The following is a 17,905-nucleotide window of genomic DNA, read 5'->3' as shown; positions in this document are numbered from 1 at the left end:
CCAATTTTATTTAGAATACGGTAAATTTTTAATTGATACAAATTTTATTTGTTTCCATTCCTTTAGTTATAGTCTTCTTTCCTGTTCGCCTTTTTCTGGGTGAGTTTTATCCTTTTTTATATAATCCGTTTGATTTGAGAAGGCGGGCTTCTGGGTTTTAGTGACTCTATTAGCTAGCTTTCGTAACTTAGTAGTATTTTTGTAGTAAGTATTTTTGTACTGAATATGCATGTATAATCAAGTTACACTTTCATACCATTACATCAATATCAATAAAATCCTCGATTGGCTCAATGAAAAAAAAAAAAAAAATTACATATTCTATTTTAATTTAGTCTATAGTATTGTTATAGATAGATTGGTTAGTTATAGGGTTATTATTGATACCTCTAAGTAATAGTAAGTATTTTAAAAAAATTATGTAATCTATTAAGATTTAAATAATTAATAAAATGCGTTACTAATTTTTTTTTTTAAAAAAAAATTTATAATATTTCTGTACCACGTTTTTTTTGACTAAGAAAATCGATTTGTATGTATGCATGAGTAATTTTTTTTATTCACTTTTAACAACTCATAATTATAATAAGCATCAGGTATCGATAACGCAGTATATTATAACAGGGTGGACATGAGCATCCTTAACCTAATGTGGGGTTGTGGGGTGTAGACCTTAAACCTAAACTGGGGTGTACTATTAAAATTTGATGAATTTCATTGGTCAAGTTTCGTTTTGTGTTTATCTTAGAAAAATTTTCGTGTTGTTTTTCGCGCGAAGAAATATTTATCTTATATAAAAAAATTATTGTATTAGTGTTTTTAAGAAAATGAGCAAAGAAATAAGAAATATTTATCTAAAATAACTATAATTCTTGCAATTTTTATTTCATTTATAAAATTTGTTATAAATATATTATTTATTATTAAAAGATAAATAGACCATATTATTGAACTAAATATATAAAATTTATATATTTTATGTCTTTTACTAATAAAACATGACTAAAGAATTTATGTAAAGGCTTTTGGGACCTTTAAGCTTAACACTAATAATATATTCGCTTTTTTATCCTAAGTTTTCAATAAAAAATATTTCAGTATATTCTATATTTAAAAAATTACTTCAACTGTAAAATAAAATAAAAATAAAATAATAAATTAATAAATTAAAAAAGAAAGTGACATACCTTTCAAGACGAAATTTAAACTCAAATGCGTACAGAGCAAACGGAACTAGAACATACATATAATAAGATGATTATGAATCATACCAAATCTTATCGTACACCCCAGTTTAGGTTTAAGGTCTACACTTAGGTTAGGTTAAGGAGACATACAGTACCTTATATCACATGTCGATCATTTACCGATCATATGTGATATCACACTAATTTTGAAACTTTATTTCAGGCCATAAATATTCTAAAAAATAATTTTAAATTATTTTATTTAGTAGTTTCATATATTAATATTTTGGTATAAAAATTTTGTGGCAAAATAAAATGTAGTTCCAAAGTTAGCTTTAGGCGAAAATTTTCAATAATTAATATGTATGATTGTATGTCGACCATTTTCTAATACTTTAAAGCTTCGGGCGAAATTTGAAACTTTTACAATATATTAACAGTTAATTAGGTATTCAAGAATTAATGACTAAAATAACCATGAATAATTTTTAATAACCGAGAAGTTATCATTAAATAAATACTTGCAATTGTATTGTTATAATTTATGTAATAAATATAAATTTTCAAAACATCATTTCTCAATCAATTTTACATGAACAAAGTTAAATAAAAATTATTTTGGTTTTATACAATTTGCAATAAAAATAGCCCAATAATCGTATTTTCTTCATGAGATAATATCGAATAAATAATTGAAATGATCGGCAATAGCGTGATAATATAAGGATGTCCCCTGTTGTATATTATAATCTTTATTGCTTCCCTTCTACCGCTATTGTATCGAATGTACAAAAGTTACAGCGGCAAATTCGCGTTTACTAGTATAGTAAATTATAACTTTTATACTCAAGTTTCAATTTATCATTGTTACTGATTACATTACTTATGTTAACCGCAAGATTACCGCCTTGAAAATGAGCAAATTCTGGGTTTAAATTATTAGTTATATGAGATACGTTATTTCTATTAACAAAAACCCCTTGCAAAAGGCCAACTAGGAATGAGGATGCAAAATTAGAACATTCAGCAATAATGGTAATTGATATTTCGGGTTCGGACTATACGTTGTTATCTTAATGAGAACTATATAATATCCATTTGTATAAACTTATGCATATTCTACTACAAAAAACCCTAAAGGAAAGCTTCGAAACCATACTCGTCACCTTTTCTCAATGTAAATGATTGTGATAGAACTAAGTTTGGGTCGAAATTCATATACCTGAATATATGAAGAGAAAATTGGAGCAAAGAAATTTTGGTCATCAAAACGATGATGTTGATCTCAGGCAATAATATATATTATTTTTTTTATAAATCTGGGTGTTTCAAGAGGTATTTATGATATTACTTGATATTTTTTTAAATTTTATCAACATTCGATAAAAACATCACGAAGTTTGTGATTAAAACTTGTTTGAATGTCTTAGCTATATGTACTTCGTTATAGCTGGTACTGGTAAAAAAACCTTCAAGTATTATCGAGTACAGAGAAAGACAAATTTAACGAAAACAAAAAACGTGTTGTGGCAACGCAAGGACGAAGAGAAGATTCCGATAGCGAATAAACAAATTTGTCCTTATTAATGAAACAAAGTTAAGATTAAGGTTTTTGGATTTGCGCTGGGATTTGGTTGAAGATAACACGCGGACGATAAGGAATTTCGACCGATTTTTGGATTCATTTCCGTCAAGGGCGTAGATTTAAGATTTTTTATTTCTTAATAATTTATATTTATATTGTTTTTGTTTTATTGTTTTTTTTTATCTCAATTTGTTTTTTTTTTTAGATTATAATAGGAATTTTTACATTTGATTTATTTTTCTGCCAATGTTGTTTTTAGTTTATGATTTTAGAAAATTCGAAAATTTAGAAAACATAGGAAAATATAAAAAAAAATTAGAAAAAAATTTATAAAATATTTTTAGATTAGTAATGCTTTTACACAATAGAGGGTAATATAATTTATTTATATTATTTCTAGGTGTTTGTATAATTGTGTATTATTTTTGATTAATCATAATTAATAAATGCGTTACTATTAAATTTTAAAAAAAAAACCTTCAAGTATTACGAAAAATACGTAAACTTTATCAACTAGACATTAATCCCGGTAATACCGATTAGGTTTCTCTTTATTAGGACTCTTCTCCTGTCCTCTTTTTTCTTTAGGTTTTCTTTATTAGGGTTTCTTTTCTTTACATTTATTTACATCTTATTTTAGGTATGTATGTGGGTGGTGTGGGTATGTGTGGTATATGTTTATTTTCCCTCGCTCTTTCCTCTTCCATTTCTCCCTCTCTTCCTTTCCCTCATTCTTTTCCCTTTCCCTTTCCCACTCTCGTCCTTTCCTTTCCCTTTTCCCATTCTTTTTCCCCCATTCTTTTCCCTCGCTTCCCTTTCCTTCTTATTCATCCTCCCTTCCCTCGCACTTTTCCCTCTCTCTCGTCTCCTCATCCTTTTCCCTCGTTCTATTCCACTTTTCCTCCTCTCTTTCTTTCCCTCTCTCTCGTCATCTCATCCCCTCGCTCCATTAGTACTCTATTCCCTTCTCTTTTCTTCTCTTTCGTTCTTTCCTTTCCTTTTTCCCTTTCCCTCGCACTTTCCCCCTCTCTTCATTCCTTTCCCTTTTTCTCATCCCCTTATCCTTTCCACTCGCTTTATTCCCCTTCATTTTCCCTCTCTCGTCCTTTCCATTTCCTCTTTTCCCTTCTCTCTCATCCTTCGTTCTATTTTTTTCTAGTGTTATAATGTCAATTTATTCATTTTTTCCAATGATTTGAATTTGGGCGAACATTATTTTTTAACTATAAATATACTTTGGTTCATTTTGCATTCAAGTGAAAAAAAAGTGTTCGGATTCAAATCCAGATAATAAATTCGATATATATAAGCAATGTGAATTTTGCGGATTTATACTGGATTAGAATGCAAAATAACTACAGTAGAGGTGTTGGTTGCGCCTTGTTGTGCTATGTTGTTGACGTAAATTCATACGGCTTGATGTATCAAAATATAAATATTATATTTAACAAGTTCAAAAATTGTTATTTAATTTTATGTATTAAAAAAAAATAAATTTCATTTCCTACTCTTTAACTTAACATTTTTACTTATCTATTCTTCTAATCTATTCAAACCATTATTAACTAAATTAAATCCACATTATTATCACCATTTTCTCTATTAGCATTTATATTTGTTTATAATGAAGTAAGAGGAAGATTAGTGGCTAAGTTAACTGATATTTCTATTTTCTCGTTATGATAGTACATAAAAAAAATTAAAACTTGAAAGTTGAAACACACAAGTATATGTATATCAAGTCCAATAATATAAAAGTAAATCATGTCAAAAGTTTAAATCCAAGGCATTTCACATCAAGAGTTTAGTATCATAAAAAAAAAAATTTAAATTTTTTTTTTAAAAAAGTCTACAACAGTCACGTGGCAATGTGACGCAGACGTTGACTTGACTTAACAGTTAAAGTTTTGTCTGTCACTCCTAACATATTAACTATCTATCATAGATAAAAAAATTTTCAGCTTCTTTCTTTTTGGTAAATCAACTTTGTTAGCAATATTAATAATATCTCAATATTTTTTTTTTACACCATTAAAGTTCAAAAAATTAAGTAAAAAAACTTTTTTCATTACATGTGACAAAGGAAACTCAAAATTAACTAATATAGGTTGGTATTTTGACACACTCTAATCCCAAGTCCCAAGTCCTTTAATCTATTCAACCTAAGGCGGATCAAAGAATCCTTGGGCGAAAGACTTAAAATTTACTGCGTAAAAATGGGAGAATTATAAACCGCGTTTAAATTTTTGTGATTAAATCAGGTGCAAATGGTCAACCAATCAGAAGTGTAGTATGATTTGTGGCTGAGTCTTAGTTTTGCTGCGCTACAATGAGGCTTGGCACGCATTTGTCATACATGATCAACAATATATACCCAAGGCGTTTAATTGAAGAATTGAAGAACAAATATTTACATTATCTTTTTCAGTTAAAAAAGAGTTTTGGTATAATTATATAGCAATGACTCATAATAACGACAGAGGTAAAAGCATATAACATGAATATTTAATATAAATTTGAATTATTCTAAAATTTTTTAATCAAATCAATCAAATTGCAATAAGTTTCAAGTGGCACCAAGGAATCTGAAGGTAAATATAATATATAAATATTTATTTAACTAAAATAAGAATTATTTGCAAATAATTTAAATATTATTATAATTTATATAATAATGTAATATTAACATTGATTTAAATAATTTAGCTCGTAAGTTAATAGGTTATCAGTCCGTTATCTTATAATTGAATAATAAAAGTATCTCATTTTTGTTATATTCCTATAACTAAATAATTCATTTAATAATTAATAATACTATAGTTAGTAAGTTATCAGTTATTTAAATCATTATCCTTTACTTTATTTTACATAATATTTAATAACTAAATTCTTTACTTAAATAACTATTCAATAATAAATTATATTACAGATGGTAAGTTACAATATTTAAAAATAATAATATATACTCGTTTAATATTTTATATAATTTTACTAATTATACTCTTTATTTAAATGATTAGATTGTAAGTGATATATTATATTTAATTTACATTATATACTTTACATCTAACTAATTAAAATTAATAATACTACAGGGTGTAAGTTATATGTCATCTATATTCCTATTATTTGTATAATTGAAACTAACTATATTCTTTAAATAAAAATTATTTGGTGATTCCTTTTAGTTGGTAAGCTATAAGTTATATAATTGATTCTATTATTACATATTTATATAATATTTACGTATAATTTAAACTAAATAAATTCTTTATTCAAAAAATTATTTAATAATATAGATTGTAAGTCATTTATTTTTATTATTATATATTTATATAATTTAATAATTTAAACTAACTATATTCTTATTTATTTAATTCTATTATTAGTATATATTTATGTGTTACATGTAACTAAATTCTTTATTTAAAAAAATATTTATATAATATGACAAAACTTTTTGTTTAAAAAATTATTTGGTAATTTATTTTAGCTGGTAAGTTATAAGTTATTTATTTGATTTTACTATTACATATTTAGCCACATATAACTAACTATTTGATGATTTATTTTAGGATGTAATTTATTATAAGCCTACTTTTTGTTGCCATATAAAGCTGAGGAAAACCGGATCCGTGTTTCATTTTGATTACTAAGCAAACTTTATATATCCCACGATCATCATGATACAACTAAGTTAAAAGTTATTTATTTAATCTATTATTACATGTAAAATAATTTATTCGTCGCACGTGCTACCTTTTTGTTACCTGCGTCACACCCCTCTATTCTGGAACATTGTAAATATCTATTTGCGTCCCGAAATATCACTTGCATTATTAATTTGGCTTGTATTACGTAATTTGCCCAGACGAGATCGCTATGGGAGATGATAAATTTACTCATTACATACTTATATAAACTATTCACGTATAATTTAAACTAACCAAACTCTTTATTTTAAAAAAAATTAATTCTTCCCGTTTGGTAATTTATTTTAGCTGGTAAATTATAAGCTATTTATTTAATTCTGTTATAACATTTACATATAATTGACTAACTAAATTCTTTATTTAAAAAATATTTGGTAATTTATTTTAGAACGTAAGTTATAAGTTATTTAATTTTATTATTACATATTTATATAATATTTGCATATAATTTAAACTAATTAAATTTTTTATTTAAAAAATTATTTGGTAATTTACTTTAGACCGCCGTGAGTTATAAGTTATTTATTTAATTCTAATATTATATAATTTAAACTAACTAAATTCTTCATTTCAAAAATTATTCGGTGTATTTTAGAACGTAAGTTATAAGTTATTTCTTTAATTCTATTATTACACATATTTACATAATTACATATAATTCAAACTAATTAAATTTTTTATTTAAAAAATTAATTTGGTAATTTATTTAGAACGTAAGTTATATATGTTAATTATTTACATAATATTTACATAATTCAAACTAATTGAATTTTTTTTTATTTAAAAAATTAATTTGGTAATTTATTATAGAATATAAATTTAATATTACAGCATGTAAGTTATTAATTATTTTTATTGTTGTATATTTATATAATATTCATTTCAGCTATAGTTACCTGAATTCTTTATTTAAAAAACATCTGTTATTTTAGTTGGTAAGTTATTAATTATAGGTTATTTTGTGTATATATATATTATACAAAAACTAAAAGGTAATATTTATTAAATCCTACTTAAATTTAGAGTAAGTATTAATATTAGTTATTTTTTTAATTTTAAATTCTATATAAAATTTAAATATAAATAAACTTTAATTTTAATTATTTAAATTTATAGATTTGGAAGAAGTGGAAATAAAATTATAGATGAATTTATTATTGAAAAAAAATTAAAGTGGATTTCCTATAATAACTTTAGAAATGTTGAATATCTTAATGAGGGAGAATATAGTACTATATACAAAGCTATTTGGTTAAATAATGATGGAGACAGAGAAGTAATTCTTAAATGTCGCAATAATTTTAATGAAAATTTAAATGAATTTTTAAATGAAGTATGATAGTATAACACTTATTTTTTAATTTAAATTATAATTTATTGATTTATTTATACCAACATATTATTATTATTTTGTAGTGGAAATATCATGAAAGTTGTTTAGATTCATATGATATTATTTCTTTTTATGGATTTACAAAAAGTCCAGATAATTATATGGCTGTAATGGATTATGCAAACAAAGGTAATTTGAGAGAAAATTTACCAAAAATAATCAAAAATGATTGGAAACAAAAATTATATATGTTGCATGAAATTATTTCTGGGCTTAATACAATACATAATCAAAATCTTATTCATTGTGATTTTCATGATGGCAATATTTTAAATCATAATGATGATAATAAGGAGAAAATTTATATTTGTGATTTTAGACTATGTCAACCTGTAAAATCATCTTTGAAAAAAAATGATATTTATGGTGTTATACCATTTATGGCACCTGAAGTTTTAAAAGGCAATTCTTATACTCCAGCTAGTGATATATATAGTTTTTCTATGATTATGTAGGAATTTACATCCGGAGTACCACCATTTAATAATAGAGCACATGATCTTCAAATTAGTTTAAGTATTTGTAAAGGGAAACGTCCTGAAATTATTGAAAATACTCCCCAATGTTATGTAGATTTGATGAATAAGTGTTGGAATGAAGATCCATTAAAAAGGCCATCTTCTAAAGAAGTTTTAAATATTATTATCAAGTGGATTTTTCTTCCTTATAGAAAGAAAGCTGAAGATATTGATGCTGAATTAAAATGCAATGTTATGGAATTTATAAGTGCACCAATTGGGCATAATAATCTTACTACTAAATCTCATCCACAAGCATATTATAAAAGTCGTTTTCATAATTTTACTAGTAAAGAATTGAATAAAATTCTTGAAAGTGAAGATTCACAGTAAATGTTAATAAGTGAAGATTTGAATGATAAATATATGAGGTCATTGGGAATGTAATATATACAAAAAAGGTAATTTGCAAATTATTTACGTGTAATTAATTTTTTTTATTTAATTTTTTAGATATTAAAACAGATAAAAATTAACTGATTATTTGTGTGTTTTAAAAAATCTATATTCTTTTAAGTGAAATTTGATATTATGCATTCAATAAAAATTGTTTTTTGTTTCATTCTTTTTAGACACTAAGTCTAGAGTAGTAAAATATTTACAAATTTCTTAGTTTGTAATTTAAATAAATTCTTTCTTTTATAGCTTATCCAATTATCAAATATGTATTTTTTCTTTCTTTATTCTTATATTTATATTTAAAATTATTTAAACATTAAGTCTAGAGTAGTAAATATTTACACGTTTCTTAGTTTGTAATTTAAATAAATATAAATTATCATACAAACAATATAAATGAAATTAAAATATTTTAATACATTTTATATGCAGATGACATTAAAATAATTAGAATTTTATTAAGCTCAAAAATTTCTAAATCAATTAAAAAATATTCTCTTAAATTCATAAATAATGATATTATAGGAAACTGATATTTAATCTATAATAGTTGATTTTTATTATAAATGCAGATCACTAACTAAATAAATGACGAACAAATTGGCCGAAATGTATTTTCTATATTTACTTATAGAGTTTTTTAACTTATAGAAAAGTTTCATATAATTTTTAATTTGTCAAGTTCTAAAGAATTTTGCTTTATTATTGTACTTTTATAAAATATACGAAAATATACACTATATTATATTATATAGTTATTGGGTAAGAACTAAGAAGTATTCAATATGACCATCGACGTCAAATGATTGGCCGTTATTGTACCACTACGTGTCACAAATAATGTTGATGGTCAAATCAACTTTTAGCAGATCATGTTTTGAAAGTTTATTTAAGCTTTCTTTTAAATCCACTCATCTTTTTTCTTTCCGCGTTTTTCTTTTACACGTTCTTTTTTATATACATTTTTTATATACCCATTTTTCTTCTTTCAACATAAAATAAATAATGATAAAGTATGTTATTATTACTACCAAAATATTGTTATATTAATTTGCTAATACAGTATTTTCTATTCAAGTTTTATTTACCTACAGAAGATGAAATAAATTATTTCAAAAATAAGCCAAGAGTAGTAAATATAGATAAACCCACAGAAAATTGGGTTCACCAATTTGAAAACTTTTGTGAAAAAGCTGGATTTACTGGTAAAAGCATAGATATTACTTATAGAAAGGAGTTAGAAAGTCAAACCTGTAGTTTCATAACAGTTATGAAGACTAATTCTGGTGAAGAATACAAGGCTAGATCTATACTTAATGCTATACATGCATTGAACTGACATTTAAATGATTTATCATTACTATTACAGTATCAATGGATTTTACTTCAAGAAAATTAATTTCCAATATTATATGATGTATTAGATGGTAAAATGTAACATGTAGCAGAACAAGGAAAGGCCAATGTTCAAGGAGTGGTTGAAGAATGTAAAAAAATACTGTATTCACCAGCATTAAACATTGACATACCCACTGGATTGTTAAAAAAGTCTTTTTTAAATGCATTATTCTTAGCTCTTAGAGGTGGTGAGCACTATTCGTTACAATATTCTCATTTCAAGTTTAGAGCTAATGGTCAGGGTTTTGATGTAAATATTCCTCAAAGTAAAACAAATCAAAGGGGTATTAATGGCTCATTAATGATGAAAAATTAAGAATTCCATATCATCCAATGATAATGGAAACTTATAACAAATATTTTTCTAAAAGACCAGGTAATGCTGATAAAGAATTCTATTTAAGAGAATATGTGGCTGAAGATGGTGAGTTCAATGTACTTTATCATTTTATGCTATTTTTTCAGTAATATGGCATTTATTAGTTAATTAATTAATTTATTTATAGATTATATTATTTATAATCATTGGTTTCAAAAGTTTCATGTTGGTAAAAAGTGATTAAAAAATTTTTTACATGAAATTGTAATAGAATGTGGTATTGATATTGGCAATCGAAATATCAGCAATCACGGCGCCTGAAAAAGTTTAGTAGAAATATTGAAAGAACTTGATACTAGTGACAATGAAGTTATGGCAATTACCCGCCTAGCATAAATCAAATTCAGGATTTACTAGCTATGAAAGAACTAAAGAGAAAATGCAGAATGTGAAGTTAAACAACTTAATAAACATTCTTATAGATAATGATTAAATGGAAGGCTCGGGTGAGTTTTATTTTTAATTTTTAAATTGATTTTCATCCTTACTAAATATACTAAATATACAATATGAATTTTAGAAGTTCTAGAACCCTTTTTACATTTTTCAACACCAGATAAGCAAGCACTAACACCGATTGAACTTCAATCAACTTTTACCAATGCACGCGAAGTTTTTAAAGGTAATTTATTAATATTTTATTTTATTTATTTTATTGATTTCTATTTACTAAACTTAATTTAATTAGCTAAAATCAATCAAGAAAAGCCAAATTCCATTTTCTAACAAATCCAACAAATTAACAATAAATGAAACTGAAACTTTACAGGATATTTTTAAAGGAAACGGATCAATTTTTAATAATTGTACATTTATATTTCATTTCAAATTGAATTGTTGTACAGTATTAAGCTAAACTTATGTAAATGATATTTGGTAAATGAGTAATGCATTAACAATATTAAGCGGAAATTAAATAACATGATCCTATAGGGATGCCCAATAAAATTACTTTCAAGATAGATAAAATATTACATGAATGAATTTTTTGTTTAATATAATAAATAATTAATAGGCAAACCCAAATGCTAAAGTAAATTATATTTCAAAAGAAATTTATCTTACCAAATAATTTGCAATTGAAATATTAAATTATACCAAAATACTGTGTAAATATTTCATATATATCATCAACAAAATTCTTTATAATCTTATTTAAATATGGCTGAAATTGAATAAAATTTGATGTGCTGTAGGAGGATCATTCCAATAATCAAATAAAGCACCAATAAGTCATTATTTCTTTTGTATTATCCATATCATAAGTTTCTTTATGAACATCCCATAAATTAAGATCCTCAAGTTTTTGAAAAATTTTTAACATTTTTGGTATAGACTGTTTATTATCTTGTCGTTTTTTAAACCTTCGATATTGTAAATTAAAATCACCACAACAAATAATTTCCATTTTTTGAGATTTAGCTTTCTTAATCTGCTTAATCACATGTGTATTCATATCAATCTTGTTGTTAATCTCTTCACCAGTCCTATGATTAGCTAAATTATAAAATAATATTAAACGTAATTTTTTGTTATTTCTAAAAGAAAAATCAACTATTAATATACGTCCATTAATTTTTTCTATATTAAAGTAATGTTGCATCATACAGTATGACATAATATGTCAATATAACTTATATCTATCAAGTATGCTGATATTTTATCTTGTTTTAAACATGTATTTTTGACTTATTTATCTACCTTTTTTATTAACATTATTGAGCTCCTTTTATCTGTAAAATAAACTAAATAAAAATTTCCCTTTAAATTATTCTGAAATTAAAATTTTTCTTTTCTGGAAAATTAAATCTGCTGTTTTAAATTAAAAGTATTATTTCATATTATTTAAATTGTTGAAGGTGTAAAGGATGAAAGATAAAAGGTGAGTTGATAGAAGTTTTTTTGGAGGGAATAATTTTCTTTTTTAATTTTATAATAAGCCCAACTTTGTCCTTTTGAAATTAAAGGAGAATATTGTAATACAATTTCCTACTTTACAAATTCTTTTAATTTCCATTTGAGTTCTGAAATTATATCATAGCTAATACAGTGATATCTTTGTCAGACGATGTATAAATAACGCTAAGGTTGGACTTTGGTGGCTTACCTCTTCTTTGGTACTTTCTTTGCTTTCTTTGGTTAGTTTTGTATTAGAATCCTGGATGAGCAAGTTGTTTATGAGAGCCCATGGGTATTTGCCATTTTTAAGGGAATAATGAATGTATTATTTATTTGCATATGCACTATGTTCGGTCTGCAAAAAAAGGGTTTATTTTTTTTAATTATCAAGAACTATCAAGAAGTCTTGATTAGAATTATTCTTAATATTCTATTTGAAAATTATATATTGTTTAGATAGTATTTTATATAATTTTTTGATTTTGTTGAATTATTCTCTTAATTTTATGTAGCATTTGTTATTGTTAGAGGGTGTTGGATGTTGGATTGTGATATATGTAAAAAACTATTCTATTAGCTTTACCCTTTTTGTTTTTGATTCTGTCCATTATGAGTTAATACTGGCCTTTTTAGAATTATTGAATTGATAAGTAATACAATTAATACAAATCAAACATAGGATTCACCATTTTGGCCAGAGTAGTTTTTGGAGTCGCTCATGATTAGTTAATAAGAATAAGAATAAGAATATTTTTAATATTTTTTTTAAGAATATCTCTAAAGTTGGTATTTTTGATATTATTACAGTTTAGTTAGATTATATTGTTGATATTAACTGCCAGAATGTTTGGAAGTTGTGTTAGCTCTAAGGATACATTTCTGATAGCTGTATTAAGAGCAGTAACAGTAAGATCTTGTATCATTGCAGAGAAATTTGGTTGAGCTTAATAATATAAAAGTAATGAGTCTTTGAGCCTTGAACTAATTATTTAACTTGATTTTATCATTGTCTTTTCCAGTTTAACTTTTTTATGGTATTTACATCCTTATATATTTTTCTAATAAGCTTACTTGCAGAGTATAAAGCACTCTTTTGGAGTTAAATTTACTAATTTACATGTTTTCACGTTTAGTACATGTGGATCTTATATTCTTATCTGAAGATTTAAATTGCGATTTGCCCAAATCAACAATCAGCTTAAATTATCAGCAGCCCGCTTTTATAATACCTTAAGAATGTACTGGAGATACTTTCCTTATACTATATATAGTTATTATAAGTTCTTTATTTTGTGTTAGGTTTGTTCTTTCTTTTTGAATAAAGATCTTGGTATATAATTTATGATTATTAAGATCTATCTTGTATGGAGTATCACAATCTTTGAATTGATGGATGTATTTTTCATAAATGTTGCATAATTTAACTAAAAAAGTGCATACTGCCCTTTTAAATGTATTGTAATTTTCCATTCATGTTTTAAGTTCATGTTGGGGCAAAGCAGGAGAATATGTAACAAATTCTTATGCCAAAATTTTGTGTCTGAGAATAATTTGCCTTTGAAAGATTTGGGCAAGTGTAGATAATTTTGGTAAAGAAAAGGTTTTTCTAATTTATTATCATTTCCTATATAATCATTTGGTAAAATATAGATATATGAAATTTTGGTAGAAGAAAATATGTTGGTTTGTATGAATGTATACATTTATATATAAAAATATCACAAAACCAAATTAAAAATATATAAAATTTCATTTTATCGGGATATCTATCAAGTAGTTGATTTATTATTAGAAAATTTAATGATAGCTTGTTTAAAATAAAGTTTCCTTGTGTTGAACCATTTTTTATTGTGATATAGATGCTGTGTTGTTATTTCCAGGTTGTTGATTGGCATTAAAGTATTGATTGTTTGGTTTTTTAATTATTTCTTTGTATGAAATAATGGCTTTACCTATTTGATTAACTATGTGTTGTATAAGGAGTTTAATATCAACTACCCTAATGATATTAGTATCTTAGTTTCAAATATAATTTTCTGTATTAATGTTTCAACCAATTCTGAATAGCTTTGCAATTTTCGCAAGGTCCCATTATTTCCTTTTGTGTACTGTTATTGTTTGAGATTTGATTTGTAGAAATACTTTAAGTATATTATATTGTTCATGTATGTCTTTTTTTCTTTAATATGGCAAAGAAAATGAATAACACGTGTTTTTTTTTGTAACTTTACAAAATATTTTTCATTTACAAAGAAACTTTTGAATCTTTGGAGATGAATGCTTTATAGATCATTTGTATTTCTATGGGCTTCCTTATTATATAAATCTGGAATAAACTCTATTTCATTATTGTTTGATGTACTAGCCAATTTTGAGTTAAGTTGTTTTTATTGATTATTTAAAATAGAAATTTTTTTATCTTTCATGTTGATTGGTATTTGATTACAGTTATTGATCATATGATACTGTAAACAAATTTTTTAATTTTGGTAAAGTTTATTCTATTGTGAAGGGAAGTTTATATGCATCCAGTCAATAGTTAATTAGATGTTCAGTAATTTCCTTATATGATATTTTATTATTAGTCCAAGAAGAAATTTTTTCATTAGAAAGTAGGTGAAAAAGTAAATCATTAATACAATTCTGATGTTTAACATTATGAGAGCTGGCAGTGTCAGAACTGGTATATGGAAGATCACCATAACTAATGAAAGCTCCAAACTGTTCAAGATTTTTCCAAAAACTTCTACTTTGATGGGTTGGGTTGTCTAACATATGAAAATAATAGCTGTTTATGGCTTTAGTCATCTTTCATATCTTGTGAGTTAAAAAAATTATTAATGTCCATTTAGCATTAGAATCAATAAGATTTTAAGTCTATTTCAAATATAACAGATAAGAAATCCTTTGATTGATATCTCTAAAGTTTGATTTAATGAATGCTTGTTTTTTATCAGTATTAGGATATAAACCTATATCATTATTAACATTTATATATATGCAAAACCTGCCAGCTTTTTGTGTATTGACTTTTAGTATTTTCTTTTCATAGTTTTTAGTTTATTTCAAAGCTTTGATTAGTTGTTTTAATTGAATAATATTATTGACTATATTACTGTATCATCATCAATAGAAATTGGATAGTAATCATCAGGTATTTCGTCATCATCAGTTGTGATAATGATAGTATTTGAAATTATTTTAATAATAGGAATATAAATTTTAGAAGTAGTAAGGGTGTTTGGTAAAGTAATTGTAGGATTATCATCATAAAGATTTATATGTTTAATTTGGGTAATGAATTCATCTTTTTTTAATAAACTTATACATAATTTGCAATTTCTATAAATTAATAATATTAATGATGAAAAAGATTCCAATATGTGACTTACTTCTTCAAATGTTGCTATTCCGATTAAAAGATCAAGTGTATTTTCATTTAATTTCTATTAATTTTATCATTCATTTGGTGTAATTATTGATTGGTTCATTTCAGATATAGATTTCTAAATGAATGATTAAAAAATAACTATTGTATTATTTTTTCTACTTTGATTAATAAGATGGCAATGATTTGATAATATCTAATATAAATCCTTAATTTGTGGTGAAGTTTACAGTTCTTTAAGAATAATGGATTACAGTTCTGCTAAGATACTTATATATCATTAGAATTAAAATGATAATAAGAAATCCAGAGTAATTAATAATTTTATATATTTAGTATATTTGCAGTATGTTCCTTTACAAAATTTTTCCATTTTGTTTTTATTTGTATTGTCATAAATGTTGTTCAAAAGCATTTGTTGATTTTATTGTGATACTATTCCAAAAGTCCATTTGATTTACACTACTTAAACCCCAAAACACTTCATTCCTAAACATCCTTTGATCTATCAAATATTTAGTTTCTTCATCAGTCATAAATTGAATAGTAACTAATATATATACAATTAATTGTAACATTTGTTTGTAAAAATCCCATACAACTCCAAAGTCTTTCAACAGAAACTGCATTAATGCAACCACCATAACTTCCTTTACGGTGTATTCTTGCATTAGACATTCGGTGGACTCATGTATGTAACAGATAGTTGAAGTCTTCATAGGCATTACTAACTATAAATTTCTACTTATTTTTAGAAATTGTGATAGAAACAAATAATGCTATAATTTCTTGGATGACAAAAACCATCAAATTTTCCAAAAATATAACAATATATACTGTAATTTCATCCTGCACAAGGTTTCTCCAGTGAAATATAGAAAATGAGATTTGTCAATTTTTTGTTTATAGAGAATTTGAAATCATCATCATTGAAAGTTTTGTCAAATATTGTATAATAATGTTAAAATTAGGGAAATAAAAAATTGTACTAAATTATTTCTTTTCAATAAGCCTGAAACTCATCCTTTTCCTTTTGAATAAAGGCAGAGTTAGATTATAAAGAGATTCTAACTCTATATATAGCCGATCTGCTTGAGTTGATTTTCATGTCTTAATTTTTTAGCTATTAAAATCTCGGGAATTCTCTAAACAATTTTTATCTGCTCTAGTTAAATTATTTTCAGATGAAACTATAACTAAATCTGTCTTTCAACTTTTTTAACCATGCTGATTTTTTCGAAATTCTTACAGTCAGTATCAATTTTTTTATAACATGAAAACCTTCTTCTATGTCAATTTTTTTATATTCTCCACTTATTAATATGATTTTGCCAATATCATCGTCCAATTACACTATTTAATATTTTTAATGATTATTAACACTATATTTAATATTTATAATAAAATTTATAATATTAGGCAGCATAATTACTACAGTTTTGTCTCAATATTTCCAAAATTTATAATTGCAAAATCTTCTTGAATTTCTATTTCCTTGTATTTTTTATTTACAAGAAATATGCTAATTACTTGCCATTAATTCTTGTTCATCAATGGTAAATTTCCCTCCAAATTCCATTTCAAAATCTTATATAATGATCTATACATCTTACATCAATAAATTCTTTTAGTAAAATCAAAAATGAATAGTATAAATATCCAGAGTCATTGGAGTTTATTTACGGTAACTCTGGTCATAGTGAAAAAAATGGAGAAAATAACGTATAAAAGTGGCGAAAAAAAAATTGGCTTATGAAAAGAATAGGAGAGTTATTGGCAAAAACAATAAAAATAAAAATGAAAGTTTAATTTCTTGAAAATCAATTCATCATTTATCTCTTCAGTATGTTTTTAACAGAGATAGCATTTACATCAAAACTAGGATTACTGTGGTAACTAAAAAATTATCTAGATACTGTGTTCAATGTCTTTACAGATTTTGCTCCTGATTTTATGCCATCCATTATAAGCTAAATCAAGAAGCAGATTGGTTATATCCATATATATTCATCTTCTATAACTTTTGATATTAATTATATATAGGCT

At 24.6% G+C, this 17,905-nt stretch overlaps 4 protein-coding genes across 4 annotated transcripts; 2 read left to right on the top strand and 2 right to left on the bottom strand.

Moving 5' to 3' along the window:
- Positions 1-7,995: 7,995 nt before the first annotated feature.
- Positions 7,996-8,729, top strand: OCT59_024804 (uncharacterized protein; the record flags this gene model as incomplete). Its single annotated transcript, XM_066134122.1, has 2 exons — positions 7,996-8,007; positions 8,334-8,729. The coding sequence occupies 2 exons, from the start codon at positions 7,996-7,998 to the stop codon at positions 8,727-8,729; spliced, it is 408 nt and encodes a 135-aa protein (XP_065991682.1).
- Positions 8,730-9,810: 1,081 nt separating this feature from the next.
- OCT59_024803 (uncharacterized protein) lies at positions 9,811-10,134 on the top strand (the record flags this gene model as incomplete). Its single annotated transcript, XM_066134117.1, has 1 exon — positions 9,811-10,134. One exon carries the CDS (start codon positions 9,811-9,813, stop codon positions 10,132-10,134), a length of 324 nt encoding a protein of 107 aa, XP_065991681.1.
- A 4,869-nt stretch (positions 10,135-15,003) lies between these two features.
- On the bottom strand, positions 15,004-15,279 carry OCT59_024802 (uncharacterized protein; the record flags this gene model as incomplete). The annotated part of the gene is made up of 1 exon (XM_066134104.1): positions 15,004-15,279. The coding sequence occupies one exon, from the start codon at positions 15,277-15,279 to the stop codon at positions 15,004-15,006; it is 276 nt and encodes a 91-aa protein (XP_065991680.1).
- Positions 15,280-16,251: 972 nt separating this feature from the next.
- Positions 16,252-16,584, bottom strand: OCT59_024801 (uncharacterized protein; the record flags this gene model as incomplete). The annotated part of the gene is made up of 1 exon (XM_025333406.2): positions 16,252-16,584. One exon carries the CDS (start codon positions 16,582-16,584, stop codon positions 16,252-16,254), a length of 333 nt encoding a protein of 110 aa, XP_025172925.1.
- Between the last annotated feature and the right edge of the window lie 1,321 nt (positions 16,585-17,905).

The sequence above is a fragment of the Rhizophagus irregularis genome, chromosome 5, assembly GCF_026210795.1.
Source record: "Rhizophagus irregularis chromosome 5, complete sequence".
NCBI classification, from domain to species: Eukaryota; Fungi; Glomeromycota; class Glomeromycetes; order Glomerales; family Glomeraceae; genus Rhizophagus; species Rhizophagus irregularis.
The sequence above is the reverse complement of the archived record's forward strand: the minus strand, read 5'-3'. Positions and strand labels throughout refer to the sequence as shown.